Source organism: Miscanthus floridulus, chromosome 1 (genome assembly GCF_019320115.1).
Source record: "Miscanthus floridulus cultivar M001 chromosome 1, ASM1932011v1, whole genome shotgun sequence".
Lineage (NCBI taxonomy): Eukaryota > Viridiplantae > Streptophyta > Magnoliopsida > Poales > Poaceae > Miscanthus > Miscanthus floridulus.
The window spans coordinates 40,276,955-40,294,764 of record NC_089580.1 but is presented as its reverse complement, the minus strand read 5'-3'; the positions used below and the strand labels follow the sequence as shown (position 1 = coordinate 40,294,764).

The window sequence follows — 17,810 nt, the reverse complement described above, 5'->3', positions numbered from 1 at the left end:
TAATCGAGAATACATCTCATTAGCACTTTCTTTGGGAAACATCTCAAAAGAATTTAGCTTTTTAATCACAAGATGATAGCGTTCCTCACGTTCACTCTTGGTTCCCTCATGGAGCGCACAAACGTCCGACCATAGAGCATGGGCGTCTTTGTGGTTCCTTACACGACTGAACACCTCTTTGCAAAGGCCTCTAAAAATGGTGTTGCGAGCCTTTGCATTCCATTTCTCATAATTCACTTCATCGCCTTGAAGTTGTGCGGCATTCCTAGGTGCGGGGAACCCTTGAGAGACGGCTCTAAGAATTCCAACATCTAGAGCTTCTAAGTATGCCTCCATGCGGATTTTCCAATATGGAAAATCATCTCCCTCAAAGATAGGAGGAGGTCCATCCCCGTGAGACATCTTGCTCTAAGCGATTAAGCTTAAAAACGTGAACACGAGGCTCTGATACCAATTGAAAGGATCAAGATGCCCAAGAGGGGGGGGTGAATTGGGCTAATTCTAAATTTTCTTGCAATAATCAAATCGTACGGATAGCCCAATTAACCCCTTGTGCCTAAAAAGTGTTTATATCAAACTAATGCACAACAACCTCGCAATCAATGTTCCAAACTTACTCTAGCAAGCAATTCTATGGATGTAAAACAAGTATTGAATTTGCTCAAAGTAAATACTCAAAGTAAGTGCCCAACGTAAATAGAGAGAGAAAGGAACGCGACGATGTTTTGCCGAGATATCGGAGAGTCGCCACTCCCCACTAGTCCTCGTTGGAGCACCCGCGCAAGGGTGTAGCTCCCCCTTGATCCTCGCAAGGATCAAGTGCTCTCTACGGGTTGATTCTTCGACACTCCATCGCGGCGAATCACCCAAAGCCGCTCACAACTTGAGTTGGGTCACCCACAAGCTCCGCCGGGTGAACACCAAACTCCCAATCACCACCAAGCCGTCTAGGTGATGGCGATTACCAAGAGTAACAAGCACGAACTCTCACTTGACCACGCGAAGCCTAATGAGAAGATGGATGCACACTTTGCTACTCTTGATTTGCTAGTGAGGCTACTCTCTTGGATTCTCAAATCACAAACACCTCACTAGGACCTTGCTCTTCTTGGCACTCACAAACGTGTTTCTCAGCTGTTAGAATGAGCAAAAGATACTCCACTCACGAGTGGACCTTCTATTTATAAGCCTTCCTGAAAAACGAACCGTTATGAGCTTCTGCGGGACGACCGGACGCTCCGATCGTGATGACCGGACGCTCCGGTCAGTTCAACCCGCGAACCAGTATTAAAGAGTCGACCGGACGCTGGCAGGGTCCGGTCAGCACTGACCGGACGCGTCCGGTCGCATAAAACCCTTACTGGAACCTTACTGGACTCGACCGGACGCTGAACCCTCAGGGTCCGGTCAGTACTGACCGGACGCGTCCGGTCACTCTTTCCCAAGTCTGGACCCTTACTGGAGTCGACCGGACGCTGGTCCTCAGCGTCCGATCACATGACCTTCCAGCGTTCGGTCACATCAGACTTGTTCACCTCAGTCAAATAAACTGACCGGACCCTGCGGCCAGCATCCGGTCGCACCGGAGCCAGCGTCCGGTCAGTGTTTGACCCTCCATTCACTTCCAACTTCCGAACATATGTGAATGAAGTTTGCTCCAAAAGATCTTAGGCATTCATAGGAGCTACCTAGAGCTAGTTTAAACAAGTGTGCACCACACCTAACTCACTAGACTTAACTAGGTCAAGCTACCCGTTCATACCCCCCTTCATAGTACGGCCAAAGGAAAAACAAAGTCCTAAACTACTCTAAGTGTCTCTCCTACTTCAATTGACACTTAGAACTAGTTATCCTTAACCTTGTCGTCCATCCTTTGAAAAACCGAAGCGATTTCCATCGTAGGGGCATGACAACCTCAATTGCCCAATCAATCTTCATTACCATGACCTAACTTAATTGCCTCTGCAAAACACACGTTAGTCATAGTAATCTTGTATTGACATTAATCACCGAAATCCAACTAGGGGCCTAGATGCTTTCAACGGGTATCGGATCTTGCACCCGTTAAGGTTTGGCGGGCCCGGTAGCAGCTTTGGTTGGGTTTACGGGTTCATTTGCGGACCCGTTTTGTTGCCTGCTACAGAAAAACAACAGAGAACAGATCTGACCCTTGGATGCAGATCCAAGGGCTCTGGACGTCGTCTGAGATGGTTCATATATTTCAGGCGACAGAAATATAGCAACTCCCTTTATCACATTTCAGTCAAATCGTCAAATCGAACTTTAACATCTTTACTCCCGGAGAAGGGTCAAAATTCATCAACATAACATTACAGAAGATTAATTGGAAAAACAGTTTACAGATTTGTAAAAGGTATCAGCTGAGCCTCAACATCTTTTACTCAAGAGATGGTAGCAAACAATGAAATGATACCAAAAGAAAAAAAGTGCTATTGTCTTCTATCCTATGATATAGGGACAAAGAGAAACCTCTTACACTATTACGCAAATATGTCAGGCACACAGACAAAAATCTTTTATGGCAGTCAATTCAAACTTAGAAAATTTTGGTTCCTAGACGAGGGATAGATTCATTAACGTAATCATAATACAACAAAATGAAATGGTGAAAAATCAAGAAATTAATGGAAGATGTCAGCTAAGCTCACTAGGATTTACATGCCTAGCTACTCCATGCTGAAAGAGCATATATGACACGACCCTTCCAACCTTGTAGCATCCACTTGTTATCTTCGTCCACGAAGAAATCCCTCGGATAGGTCTTGCTAAGCTTGTACCTTGCTCTCTTCATTATCTCTCTGTCCAGAGGTAGCTGCCGGAAGCCTGCCCTGAGATTTCTCATCTGCCATTGTTTGTAGGTCTCTGGCCTTTCAATCCTCTCTGTACCCTCACAAGCAATCACATTAACAGCTTCCCGTCCAAAGAATTCTCTTTCTATCAGCAGCCTATGTTCATCCATCCGTGAGGCATTTGCTTCAAGCATATCAAAGATTGAAGAGAAAAAAAACATAGCCTCCTTAAACCGTGTCACAAAGAAGGGTGCATTGTAAGTACCGTTGACAATCCCATGAACGAACAAATTGGGATTCAACTTTCTGATTGTGTTCAAAACCCTTGTTCTCGGGCTGTCATCTGTCGCCGTCTCGTCCATCATGTTCCTCATTCGGTAAAGGCAGTTAACGACAATGAACTCATCGCTCTTTATATTGAGATCTTTAACTTGGATAGTATCCCACTTGGCAGCAATGGCTTGATATTCAAATGGAACATTGAACATACGGGCATACTCATGTAATCGTCGCCCTGTCGCCTCAACACGCTCTGCAGGGCGGAATCCTGACAGGGGAAAGTCTATACCAGTGATTCGAAGGATTGGGGGGCCGCCAGATCTCTTTGAGAGGTGCTGCATGAGGATTGGCCACTGGAAACCATACATTATCCCGTATTCTATAATGTGCAACCTTGCCACGCTCTTTGTAGCATTTAAGATGGTCATATTTGCAACATAGTGCGATATTATCCTAAATGGACATGCTTTAACATATAAATTGAACGCTTTCAGCATATCACCAGTAGAAGTTCTCTTTGCAGCAAGTGAACGGTAGATGCTGCTACCAGTGCCAGCTAGGCGAGCCTCGAGCCCGTCAGCAAAGTAGTGCGCCAATCTCTGGCCAGCATCTCCAGTAGCAGAAGAATGCTTCCTAATCTGTTTCAGCAACTCACTTGAGTTTCTGTGGTCATCAATAGCCGCAGCCTGAGCACAATGGATAAGTAGGGTTGTGAGATCGACTGGCTCCTGCTCTGCACCAGCACCGGATCTTCCCTTCCTTCGCCCTCTTCTATTTCCAGATCCTTTCACATATCCCCCGCTGATTTGTGCATCGGCTGGCATTGGTGAGTGGAACGCACAATTCTTATCGGTACATAACAGCACTTTGTCAAACATCTCTCGGACAGTCTCCTCATCACACAATGCGGACTGTTTGCTCTTCCTCCCCTCCACCTCCAAGTCATCGTCACGTGGGTTCTTCTGACCCTTATGAACAGCACCAACTACATCTCCCTGAACCATTTCACGAGGCAATTGGGTAGAGTCCAGACTACTTGTGACCACATCATGAAATCTTCCGCCTCCCATGGAATCGCAATCATCAGTGATCCAAGATTTTACTTCATAGGCCTGTGCTGTGATAGGCTTAGCAGACTTGAGGATGTCGACGAATGGTTTCTCGATAGCGGCGAGGAGTGCTGAATCCTCCACTGGCGCACTGGTAACAGGATATGACTCCTCATCCTCATCTTCAAGAAGGAACTGGTTGATGTAAGCAAGGATTGCATCATCAGCAACAGCCTCGGAGAAATCCTCGGCGTTGTCTGGCTCGGTTGTGGTTGTTGATGCCGGGCTTGGCGTGGTGCAGCCAGGCATGACCGAGGGTGGAGATGGATGTGAGCTGACAGGAGGGTTGTTGTGGTTGTGGCTGTGGAATCCATATGAAGGGAAGAACTGAAGCTGTGGCTGTTGGAGGGAGAAGCTAATCATGTGAGGTGTGGGTGGATTTGGGGTGGGCAATCGAGCACCAAAGTTGAGATTATCACGAGGACGAGGGTCCATTATCATTCCTTGGAGCTTCCCACAAGATTTTTCTGACTTTCGCTCCAGTTCCACAAGTCACTTACAGGTTCACAAATCTCACCTCTACGCTACCTTTCTGTTCTTTTTTTCCTCAAGAATACAAGGATTCCGCCTAGAGAGAACTACAAATGGGAAGAAAAGCTGATGATGGAACGATGTATTAGCAGCATATCATGCACTTCGCCGACAAGCATATATCCATGTTAAGAAGGGAGACGATATTTACCCTGCAAATCGATGGAAGAGCAAACAGAACTTCTCTGCACCAAGATCTGCGAAGACTGCACAAGAACTTGTCTGCACCAAGATCTCTGATCTCCGTCCGTACCCTGCACAAAGACTGGGAAGACGGCAAGAAGACGCGGCTTCCCTAGTCGCGGCTAAGAAGACGCGGTGCCCTCCATCCCAAGTCTTGGATGCTGATGCGCGGAACGTTGAAGAAACTAGGATGAAAGCGGCGCCGATTGGGGGAGCAGCGGCAGCAAGAGACCAAGAGTCCAAGAGCAAAAGAGCTCCCTCTAGTTAGGCCAGGACCGCGGCAGCGGCTCTCTTTATCAACTGGGGGATTTGTTTACCCTAAACTGCAGCACCAGCGAATCAGCGACCGGATCACTGTTTGGTAGTCGAGGTGGAGGGTAGCGGGAGCAGGGGCCGCACCTCGGTGACGCGTGGGGAACGGCGCGGGATTCTCTGCGGCAGGGTTCAAAATTTCGGCCAAATTTCGGCCAAATTTTACGAAATTCGGTAATTTTGGTGGTGGTCGAAAGAAAAATCCAAAATTTTGTAATACACTAATACACGTGTTACATATAAGGATGGCAACGGGTATATACCCGTCGGGTATCGCTGGAACGTTCTCTTCCCCGCTACGGAGAATTCATCCCGTCCCCATCCCCATTAACTGTCTCGGGTATAGATTCTTGCCCATCCCCGTACCCGTCGGGTATCGGTCGGGTAACAGATACCCGACGGGTACTGCATACCCGATAAACAAGGACACCTGGGGTCGCAGCTTTGCAATCGGAGACGTTTCTTCTTCACCCGGGTATAAGTGTCGGAGTCTCAGAGATGCCGAGGAGAAGGAGCGAGGTTGCGAGGAGGACGAGCAAAGGTGGTAGAGAGACCAAACTGAGGAAGCAAGGGGCACGAGCGCTTGTGAGACAGGCATGCTTGTGCTGCTGGCAGAGATGATAAGGAAAAATTGAACGAGGGTTCCTAGAATACACAAATTATATATATGACTGTTCAGATTTGGACCAAAATATCTATGTTGAGCTTCTTTGGGCCTAATACTCGCATGACAGCTCAAATAGTCGGGTTCCCCAACGGGTAACGGGGACGGGTAAACAGGGAACGTTCCCGTACCCGCTATACCCGTCGGGTATGGATTCTTGCCCATTTAGATCCCCGCGGGTAAAGATATGATCCCATCCCCGTCCCCTAATGGATCAAATACCCGTCGGGTATCGGGTATCGGGTCCTCGTTGCCATCCTTAGTTACATAACTTTAGACTCAATTTTTTATTGTTTATATTGCATATTTTTGTATTCAATAGATGTCATACTAATATTTGTTTAGATTTAAATGTTTTCTTTAGAAAAAACATACTTCATGTGTTAGTCTCTAAAAAAAATTCGCCGAAATTTCAGCCGAATTTCACGAAATTCGGTAGTTTCGGTGTTGGCCGAAATTTTTACAATACCAAAATTGAAAACCCCGCTCTGCGGAATGATTTGCCGCCTGCAAGGAGCCAAGGACGACGGACGAGCCGACGAGAGCAATCTTCACCTCTACGGTCCGGTTTGGTTTCTACGATGCTTCCTAAAATTTCTGTCATATCGAATGTTTGATATATATAGAGAGTATTAAATATAGACTAATTATGAAACTAATTGCACAACTTACGACTAATTTACGAGACGAATCTTTTAAGCCTAATTAGTCCATGATTTGACAACGTGGTGCTACAATAAACATATGCTAATGATAGATTAATTAGGCTTAAAAATCGTCTCGCAAATTAGTCTCCATCTATGTAATTGTTTTGTAATTAATCTATATTTAATGTTTTTTATTAATATCTAAATATTTACTGTGACATAAATTTTAAAAGCGACTAATTGCTTGTTTAGTTCCAAAAAGTGCTACAGTAGCCATCACATCGAATTTTACGATACGTGCATATAGCATTAAATGTAGACGAAAAAAATTAATTGCACAGTTTGGTTGGAAATTGCGAGACGAACGTTTTGAGCCTAATTAGTCCATGATTGAACACTAATTACCAAATAAAAACGAAAGTAATACGGTAGCCAAATTTTCAAAAATCACAAACTAAACACGCACTAAAGAACCAAACAGATTTTTTGCTCTACGATTACGATGTGATACTGACTCGATGTGAGTCGCGTCGCATCGATCATGACAGTTTCCAGTTGGGGCCACGGCACAGAGAATCGGGGGAACAGCCAAAACACCAATCAGTGGTGAGTGGTGTGAACTGTGGACTCGACGGAATGCCGACCCGAGAAGTTGACCACAGAACCAGGTGAGCGTGATCCACGGCCGAAGCTCGCAAAGCTCCGGTCCGCCCGATGCCCGGTCTTTTGGCCCATGAGACAAAGCGGAGAGGAGCCCACCACAAGAGGCCCATGGACTCATGACCCCATTGGATCGGTCGCTTGCAGCAAGCTAGTACACGTGAGGCGCTTTGCTTCACTCTTGTAAAAAAAAAAAGATATTTACCTTAATATGGCCTTCAAAAAAATGTGTCTTCCTTATGGCCTTTTTTTTTCTTGAACTTACCTGTATGGCCTGAAAACGAAAATTCCTTCCTTCTATGGCCTTCCGTCAAGTCTGTTAGGGTCTTCTGTTAGTTTTCCCACTAGTAGACACGCGAAATGACTAAAATGCCCTTCTGCTTATTTTGATCTATTTCTCTGTTTCTACAGTAGCACAAGTGGGTGAGGGGAAAAACACCGGGCGAGCGAGTATGGAGGAGGGCGCCGACGTGATCTCCGGCCAAGGGCCATCGCCGGCCTCTCCACCACCGGATCCACGGCCGACCGGCCCCCCTCACACCCTTGGCCGAGGCCTCTTCCGCCTCGACGAGCTCCAGTCGCTCTCCCTCCCCCATAGCAAAGTCTCCGGCAACGTCCCCGCCGAGCTCGCCGGCCTCCCGGCACTCCAGACGCTAGACGTCAACGCCTTCGTCGATGCCATCTCAGAGGTGCGACGGAGAGTGACTGGAGCTCCTCGAGGCGGAAGAGGCCTCGGCCAAGGGTGGGAGGTGGGTCGGCCGGCCATGGATCCAGCAGCGACCCCTGGGCGGAGATCTCGTCGGCGCCCTCCTCCATACTCGCTCGCTTAGTGTTTTTCCCCCACCCGCTTGTGCTACGGTAGAAACAGAGAAATATATCAAAATAAGCAGAAGGGCATTTTAGTCATTTTCGCGTGTCTACTAGTTTTTTTGTCTACTAGTGGGAAAACTAACATAAGACCCTAACAGACATGACGAAAGGCCATAAAAGGAAGAGATTTTTGTCTTTGGGCCATACAGGTAAGTTTAAAAAAAATGAGGCCATAGAAGGAAGACACATTTTTTTGAAGGCCATACAGGTAAATATCTCAAAAAATAGTTACTTCACCGCAAGCTACAGCTTCCAAAGAAGACCTAATCACCTAATGACCATAGTGTTTGTGGCAACATACAGGGTTGTTTGGCTCCCATCCAAACTTTGCCTCATCATGCATGTTGCTGCCACAAAAAGTTAGTTGTTGTTTGGTTGACGTATCAGTTATGGTAGCCACACATTTTCTAAGGGGGTGTTTGGTTGATGGCCACTGGCCGCCACGCGGCTCGCCACGAGAATCTCCACGCTTGTTTGGTTGGTGACTCGAACAACCTCTTAGTTCTTTCTGTGCTTATCAGTGTGTGGCAGCCTTTTTCTTTGCTATAACTCTTCGGTGGCACCATAGGTTAGGTCGCTGGCATTGGCTAGGAACCAAACAACCTCATAATTTTCTATATTGTTTCCATAGATTACACAAATAACTCTTGGATCGCGCCACTACGCCATCAACCTTGATCTTCAAAAAAGCTTGAGGAGCTATCCATTTGGGAGTAGTCGAGTAGATCACTTGTTCCTTGTTGACTTTGTTTCAAAATCTTCAGTTAACCAAGATAGTTTCAGACCATGAAATAAAACCAAATGTCAGGATAACAGGCTTTGAAATATATCATCATGTAACGTCTCCTTTCGTGCTCCCCTGCTTGCCTCACACATGATTAGAGCTTTCTAACACTCCTTTGTAGATAACATTTATTGCATAAAACACAAAACCATATCTCTTCATAATAGCTACAGATTGTTTGGAAGTCATTATGAATCTACGAAAGGAAAACTTGAGTGCTTATTCGTAGATCTTGAAGAAATTAAAGCTAAGAGCACTTTTGTTTCAGGAAGTTATTAAACATGAGGGTAGAGACTCAAATAGTGAGGCACATTATCTTGCTAAAAAGTGTTTGCAATTTAGCTCAGGGAAATGTTGTGGCTCCTTGGTTGTTTGCAATTTAGCTCAAGGAAATAATGTGGCTCCTTGGGCGTCTAGAAAGTCTATATATACCTCAAAGCATTTGTGAATAAATAAGAGCATACCTTACTCTTAGAAAAAAACTACACATAGGGCCAAGAACCCTTGGTAATTTTAAGGGGAGGAGCAGATTAGGCAATGGTGACGTGCGATAGATCGGCTAGTGGGTAGCTGGCGGCACACGTGTCAAGCAGCTGCTAGCGGACCTCAGACAACAGACTCCGTGCTCATCGTTCCTCGTCGCCTATCAATGTGTAAGAGATATGGGACAGGGTACATGTACTGTCCGTATATATGACCACCATCGAGCTATTGGTTTAGCAATCGTCAAGGGGAGCCCCATAAGGGCTAACGCGGTCGACCAACGTGGAGATCAAGCCAAATCGAGACAGGCGTATCTGGACAATAGTTAGAATCAATCTGTTGTAACAAACTAGGAACACATTCTGTTAGCCCAAGCGTTCTCTCTGTAACCCTACATCTCCTGCCTATATAAAAGAGGGTAGGGACCTCGGCTCGGGATCCAATCCCCCACCTATTCCATCTACCTCATAGCTAGCAGCAATAGCCCGTGTAGTTGACCATACAAATACAAGAACAATCGCACCACTGGAGTAGGGATTAGCGTGCACCATGCCCCAAACCAGTATAAATCTCTGTGTCTCGTGTGCTACCATCTAATTCCATCTACGTGATCATGTTGCTGGATATTACCAGAGCAAAACAATCCGATAGTTGGCGCGCCAGGTAGGGGCCTTTCGCGTTTAGAGTAATTTTGTGTTTCAGATGGGAGTCATCTTCAACATCAATGATGAACCAGAGCAGGAGTGGCCAGGCAAGAGTGTCACCTTCGGTAAGCTCGACTTCATCGTCGATTAATTCGGGGACCTGTGTCTTCAGGAACCCGAGCCAACCAAAGAAGGAGAATAGTCCCTCTAGATCCGTGCTTTCACTGCGGGGCTAGAGGAGGTTGTGGACGCTGGACCAAACACCCTTGCGGTATACCTGAAATGCTACGCTCATCTTTTTGTCGAAGAAGGGCGAGAAGGTGAAATCATCCCCACCTTCCACATCAGCAAAACCCTAGATCTCGACTCCGCTTTGGATTCAATACCCATACCTCACCACCACACCCCTCAGTGGGACACTCTCATAGGCTATGGTGGAACCCACCAAACCTCCTATGGAGGAACACCAGCCATTGGAGCCGACAAACCATGATGACGTCGATGGCACCCCCGATCAACATGATTGGCAGGATGACACCGATGTATCTAAAATCATTGATCTAGAGACCTTCCACCGTTTTCTCTACAGCTACGACCAGCTACTTGAGAACTCAAACTCCAACGGCGACGGTGATGAGACCATCCCACGAGCGTCGAACATTAACATCGAGTCATCACCGGATAGGCCGCCGAAACTCGAATAGTCCCCATCAATGAAAGAATGAGACCTTTTCCATAACCGGGAAGTGTAACAGGGCAGCGCGGTCGACTACTCGAGCACTGACCCAGCTTCAGGATACTCCCGATCTAAGCTACACGCTTGCATTTGGTGGCCGATGACCACTAGCAAGAGGGTGTCATTGTCCCTCCCTCGACGAGAAGGGAACCCCCCTTAGCCAATAGATTACCAAGCAGTATCACCCAAAGAGAGGGCCGGTACGACTAGTCGCACCTCCCAAGCCAAGCAAGGCCAGAAACTCCACGAGTCGGCCTATGAACATAACTGCACGACTACACCAGTTGTCTTGTCGTGTTCTTGTCCACCAAAGGATCTGATCGCTCCCAACTCCCCTATTTCCTGAGGTCAGAGACCTGAATGGATCTGCCCTTATCGACAAAAAGGTCACCTAAGAGCGAGATCGACAGTGAAGGGTCACAAGGATGGATCCAACGGTGACTCTTGCCCCTGAGGACACAGCCTGGCAGCAAGAACTCAACAAACATCAGGATGACAGTCGACAACCGACAGTTATGTCTAATCCCACTTTATCATTCCATGTTTTTTCTCATTGCACTACATTCTACGAGAATTGACATATATCCATTTAATATGAGTGTATCGACACCTCTTGGGCACCTCGATGAGGAAATCCTCAAATTACTCGGGGGGCTGGTTGTATCAGACTGACCCAGCTATAACCCTCTATGGTTGTTATGATCAAAGGTTATACTAGCCTACTGTGGCGATCAGAAACTGCAAAGGCCATCCTACAGACCGCACACCTATTTCTCTTTCCCCTTTTGTCGATCGGAGTCTCTTAGGCCTTGAAATGGTATAAGTGACTTAACAAGACCTTGCGTGGACTCTACCAAGATGTTTCATTTGGTCAAACAATCCCTAGGTAGTTAGTCCAAAAGTTTAAACCAGCATCGAACACTAAAGACAAAGAAAGACGAGAAACGAATGGGTGTGTAGGATACGTTGAGCAAAAGCTTGCTTCAAGCAACATTGCTCCACTCCAAATAAGTTGGGTGAACCACCCAAACTTGGTCGAAATCCATCACAAACCAAAGCTTCAAGTTTTCCCCCTAGATCAGGCGAATCCATGGCCCCATGCCACAAATACCTTCGAGCACCTCGACCCTAAAAATCTCAGAGGATGTCCATGGGTCATAAGGCTAACATCAGCGTAGCTACACCACCCAATAAGCATGCCACCTAAAGTACGACCGCAATCAGTGAATGATGCTCAAGCAAAATACTCGGGGGCCATGTGCAAACGACAATACTTGTCACAGAATCAAAAACGGTCTCGGGATGTTTTCTACCCTATGGGATCATGATAATCATGATGAGACTCCAACCCACGGGTCCGCCACGCTAACCCACCTGAGCGTTTGAGGGCTACATACTATCACACATAATCACCATGCATAGAGAATCTGATCTACAGAGACATCACATAAACAGCAAAGCCCAAACTTTGTTACACCTTCTTTCATAAAGAGGTGCAAAATCTACCCCTAAAGGGGTGTCCTTGATGACCTGCTCTACATCAACAGCGGCGGCAATCGGCTCAGCATAATAGCTAAACTCATTAATCAACCAGTGAACGTCGACGTCGTCGGGAATCTCATCCGCCGTTGAGAACCCGGGTGCCACCTTGCGTAAATCCATCTTATGACTAAGATGGAGACAAGCTACGATCAAGGCCCCTATGGCTCCATGTCGGACTCCATGGGCAACCACCTCCTGGATCTACATTGGGAGACAACGGAGTCGATCGGGAACATTGGTCCCTATCAGCAACACCATCGTAATGGCGGTGATTGTCGTGTTATGAAGCACCAAGTGACGCTCACTGCTAGACTATGCCAGGGCAGCAGAGGAATGCGCCCAAGCGGCCGCACTATCCCGCTTACGGGTAGCCTCTGCCAACTGCCCGGCCAGATCTCCGCTGGCCCACTACAACTCCACCACCTCAGCTTGTGCAACAACCAGTTGCTCCCAAGCACCTAGGGAGAAAAAAGGAAAGACTCAGAACCATCCCTATCTAGATTGGGCAAATCTCGAAGAAGGTGGGATCAAACTTACCGACGAGCTCTACCTGGGTCACCGTAGCCGCGGCCTTGGCCTTGCCGGCCTCCTCATCCATGGCTTCAAGCATCGCCCGTGTGATCAAGACATACTCTCTCAGTCGCCTCTCCTCCTGAGTGACATCGTGAAGGGCTTCACGCGTCACGTCGGCCTCCTGCACCATGGCAAGAATACCTCCCCCGTCGTCGCCCCATCCTGATGGGATTCACAATGATGACGGAGCACCCCCGTTAGTGGGGGTCTTGGAGCAGGATGCGTCGTCGAGACCGCCCTACAATGTATAACTCCCTCAGATCTTCCCTCATGTCGACAAGAATAAGAGATAGATTCATACTTACCCAAGTTGCACCAATGCCTCACGGAGAAGAACAAGACCCTAGAACACGCGCTTCCTGGTAGCTCCCTCCTTGTAACACCTCTGATGTTACGAGCTTGCTTAGCACCTAGGTTAAGGCCTAGAAGAATCTAGCCGAATGGGTTTTTGAATTTTTACAAGTTAAAACACACAGGAAACGAAAAACAATTTATGTAAACAAAAACAAAATATAACGTATGTATAGTGCTTATGTAAAAATGATGAGCAAATAGTGTAGATGGGAATGCAACTTTAATTTTGGAAAGTGAACAATGTTAACTAGTGCTTTTGGGAGCTCAAAAATTGAATCCAAAATTTAAACTAGGACTTTTCGTTAAATCGGCAAGAAGTTTTAATTGTGGTTAAAGTGTCATTTTTAGAGAATAATATTGAGCAAATAGTTAAATAGTGCTTAAATGTTTTGCTCCTATGGGTTAGTATGAAGTATGGACTGTTGTGTGAAATGCTTATTGGTTGAAATTAATAAGGTTTATACATGTTAAAAATTGTGATGAAAGCGCTAATGGTTGTTAGTTTTAACCGGACCTTGCCCTTTTCTAAGTCTGGAAATGATAGTAGACAGTACCGTTTTGACATTCAAATCCTAACAAAATTGTTTAAACACTAACTCCATGTTCTTGTACTGTTGGTTGCCTCTAAGCAAGCACTTGAGCATGGTGTAGGATATAGTTGTGTTGGGTGTCACGTGCCCCTCTTAAAAATTGCCCAAATTTCGTTGAAATGTGTTGTAACTATGTTGTTGGCGCTCTATTCGTGAACTAGCGTTCAGCGCGACGGACCTATCTTGGTGTATCTCCAACTTCCTCTCTGGTCATCCTCTGGTGGTAGGAATTGCTTCGTTAGCTAGCCGTAAGTGCTGATTTTGGGTTCGTGGACTTGGTTGAGCTTTCGTCGAATTAGTAACTAGATTTTGGTCTGCTTTTAAAAAGCATGCGTGGTGTCGTTCCCAGTCTCTAGGCCTGAGCCCCACAATCAACACACAAGCACGCCGCTGTTGCCTCGCCGCTCCTAGCCGTGGCCGCTGCTCCACTGGCCAACCTCATTGGCTACTGGCCACACGTCGGGCTGTGTCGACCCCAGCCATCTTTCGTGGGTTTGGGCGGTGCTGTTGCTGTGCGGTTACCATGTGTGCGCTATCGGCCAAGCCATGCATGGGTCCATGCCAACGCCATGACAGTCGTCATCTGATCATAGTGGCACCCGTCTCGCCACTCGCTTTACCTACCATTGCGTCACTACTTGTCTAGGCTGCCTCGTAGCGCTACCATCTCAGCACCGCTGCCCTGTCGCCCACGCGCCATCGTCGTCTTGGCGCGCTATGCCTGGTGCTCTTGCTTGTCCCATTTTCATCCTTATCCCCTCACTAACCGACTCGCCTCTGTTACGCTCGCATAACCATGTCCCCATGCAGTTGTGCCCTCATCATGTCTTGGCTAGTCTGCGTTAGGTCGAGGCCGCAAGCCACGACGTAGTAGTGGTAGCGCACCATCCCCTTCTCAATCCCTAGCTCGGGCTCCCAAACCAATCCCTCATGCCATAAAGTAGTACAATAAGTTAATTAGGCATCCCCTCCTCCTCAAACCCGCCCGAGCACTACCGACCGAAAATTGGGTGTTTTGTTCACCGTCGACCTCGGGCGCCACCGCGACTAGTGGATTAGGGGTAAGTCCCAATCCTAGGGTGAGGATTTAATTGATGGTGTTTCGGGGCTCGGGTTGACCCTCTCGTATCGGTGCTCGCCTTATTTTGGTCAAAATCTTCATCGGTGATGAGGTGACACGTCGGTGTCCATCTCAAAGCAACGTCGTCCTGCTGGCTCGTACGTGGCCAACTCCACTTGGGCCATCCTCGATGAAACCACTGCATCGACCATGATCCCTATAAGCCACTATTGCCTATTCGCCCACCCTTTAGTCCGTTGCCGCGCTAGATTACTAGAACAGCCTCGCCACCATTGCAAAACGCGTTGCCTCGGTCACCGTCATGGTTGGATGGGCATAGATACCCCTTCGAGTCCCCAACCATCTCCTAGCGTAGCAGTGGGAACCCTAGGTGGCGGTCGGCTTCTTTGTGGATTCATTAGGGGCTCTGGTGCCAGCGTGGTCATCGCGTGCCAGTAGGTGTCGCGCCGTCATGTGTTGGGCCGCCAGGGGCACACACGCTCCAATTGGGATAAACCCAAGGGGTTAAGCGCGAATGTTAGAGAGAGGTATAAATCGGGTTTGGACTTAGGGTGGATTTGCTAGAAATACAGGGTCTCTTTCGCATTAAAGCCACGCGCGTTCAGATGCAAAATAGATCTAAAATTTTCTGGCGTTCTCCATAGATATAAAATTTTCCCCGTTTTAAGTTCGGATGCAAAAGTTATGACTATTTTAAGGAAGTTGCTCGAATAAGGGTTTTAGTGTAAACAAGATGTAAACCGATGGTGATACGGAATAGCAGCGGGTGGAGGGATCAACATAAACTAGAAAAGAACACAATCTAAACCAGCAACAAGACTTTGACCTAGGACACAAACTCAACAAAGCGGACTCTGAAACTAAAATATGCAAAGGCTATGGCGCGGAAGGTTCTAGGACAGGAAAAACGAGTATGGCACTGGACTATGGGATGAATGCGAAACACTCAAACGAGGGAATAAATATGAACCTGACGGTATACCTTAGCTCTGATTACCACTTAATAGAGATGAGGATCCTGATCTTCCGTCAGGTGATGGTAACTGCTCTTTTCTACATTGTCCTGCAAAAGGTTAGGCATAGTAGGAGGAATAACAATAGACTCTTCCTCTAAATGGTGCACCTCATCATATGAAGTCAAAATAGGAGGTGGATTAACAAAGGTTTCTCGCATAAGAAGTTTCATATCATTCCAAGTTTAAGGCTTATCAGAAGGATCTAAAGACTCCCACCAAGATAAAGCAGAATGTAGCAAAATACTAGCTGCATTTTTTACCTTTCTCCTTGGACATATAAAGCGAGTAGCAAATATGTTATCGATGGTAATTTCCCACTCTATGTACTCATCAACACCTATACTATCATAAGTCGGTGGATACGAACAACCTGTCATTGTAAACATAAAAACAAGAAACAAACGGTGAAAGTTATCTCTACCAAATGACTACGTGGTTGCAGTGGTGTCACTTTTCACAACAAGTGGAAGCGTCTTACCAAGCTCTTACAAAGTTCTTACCAACGCAAGCAGTGGCGGTACAACCGGCGGCTGGTTCGTGATACCTATGAGACAGTGGTACCGAAATTGCAAGGGTCTTTTTCTGTACCGATCTGAAGTATATGTGGAGCTTGGGAGGCACAAAATAGAACAAATATATATATATGGCACACAAGTCAGTGACAGACAGCAATATTGAATAAATGTCCAGAGCACTTGTCCTAGTTGCTGGCCTATACGTGTTCCTATCAGCAGTTGTGATAAACAAGAGAGAAAACAAGGATGAAAGGAAACAAGTATTAAAGGTAGCAACGGATATGAACAAGGCAAAAGGTACCACAAACAATAGAGCTATTGAGTGTTCCTTATATGCTCCTTTTCGATATCTTCTATTCTCTTTTACTATTTTTTTTCTTTTATTTTTTTTTGTCTAATCTTTTTTTCTTGCTTTTGCTCTTTTGATATTTTTTCTCATCAAGGAGCACACAAGAATAAACCACAAAAAATTTGAGCTCAATTGAATAAAAGATGTGGCCTATAGAAAATTAGGACTGTGCTCTAAAAAGCATACCAAAACTTGTGGGCCCAGAAACTCAATTTTCCTAATTGAATTTCGCAAATCTAATTTTTGCAAACCCAGCTATGCTGGGATAAAATAGATCTAAAATTTTCTAGCGTTCTCCATAGATATAAAATTTTCCCTGTTTCGAGTTCGGATGCAAAAGTTATGACTATTTTAAGGAAGCTGCTCGAATAAGGGTTTTAGTGGAAACAAGATGCAAACCGATGGTGATACAGAATAGCGGCGGGTGGAGGGATCAACACAAACTAGAAAAGAACACAATCTAAACCAGCAACAAGACTTTGACCTAGGACACAAACTCAACAAAGCGGACTCTGAAACTAAAATATGCAAAGGCTATGGCGCGGAAGGTTATAGGACAGGAAAAATAAGTATGGCACTAGACTATGGGATGAATGCAAAACACTCAAACGAGGGAATAAATGTGAACCTGACGGTATACCTTAGCTCTGATTACCACTTAATGGAGACGAGGATCCCAATCTTCCGTCAGGTGATGGTAACTGCTCTTTTCTACATTGTCCTGCAAAAGGTTAGGCATAGTAGGAGGAATAACAACAGACTCTTCCTCTAAATGGTGCACCTCATCATATGAAGTCAAAATAGGAGGTGGATTAACAAAGGTTTCTCGCATAAGAAGTTGTATATCATTCCAAGTTTGAGGCTTATCAGAAGGATCTAAAGACTCCCACCAAGATAAAGCAGAATGTAGCAAAACACTAGCTGCATTTTTTACCTTTCTCCTTGGACACATAAAGCGAGTAGCAAATATGTTATCGATGGCAATTTCCCACTCCATGTACTCATCAGCACCTATACCATCATAAGTCGGTGGATACGAACAACCTGTCATTGTAAACACAAAAACAAGGAACAAACG

General features: G+C 46.2%; 1 protein-coding gene across 2 annotated transcripts; it reads right to left on the bottom strand.

Annotated features, from left to right (window-relative positions):
• Positions 1-2,308: 2,308 nt before the first annotated feature.
• LOC136480179 (scarecrow-like protein 30) lies at positions 2,309-5,175 on the bottom strand. Of its 2 annotated transcripts, none has more exons than XM_066477808.1 (2): positions 4,881-5,175; positions 2,309-4,795 (listed from the first exon to the last, which is right to left on the bottom strand). In XM_066477808.1, exon 2 carries the CDS (start codon positions 4,637-4,639, stop codon positions 2,684-2,686), a length of 1,956 nt encoding a protein of 651 aa, XP_066333905.1. In that variant the 5' UTR covers positions 4,640-4,795; positions 4,881-5,175; the 3' UTR covers positions 2,309-2,683. The 2 variants fall into 2 exon arrangements, with proteins under 2 accessions (XP_066333905.1, XP_066333909.1); XM_066477812.1 differs by having other exon boundaries at positions 2,309-4,776.
• Positions 5,176-17,810: the final 12,635 nt, after the last annotated feature.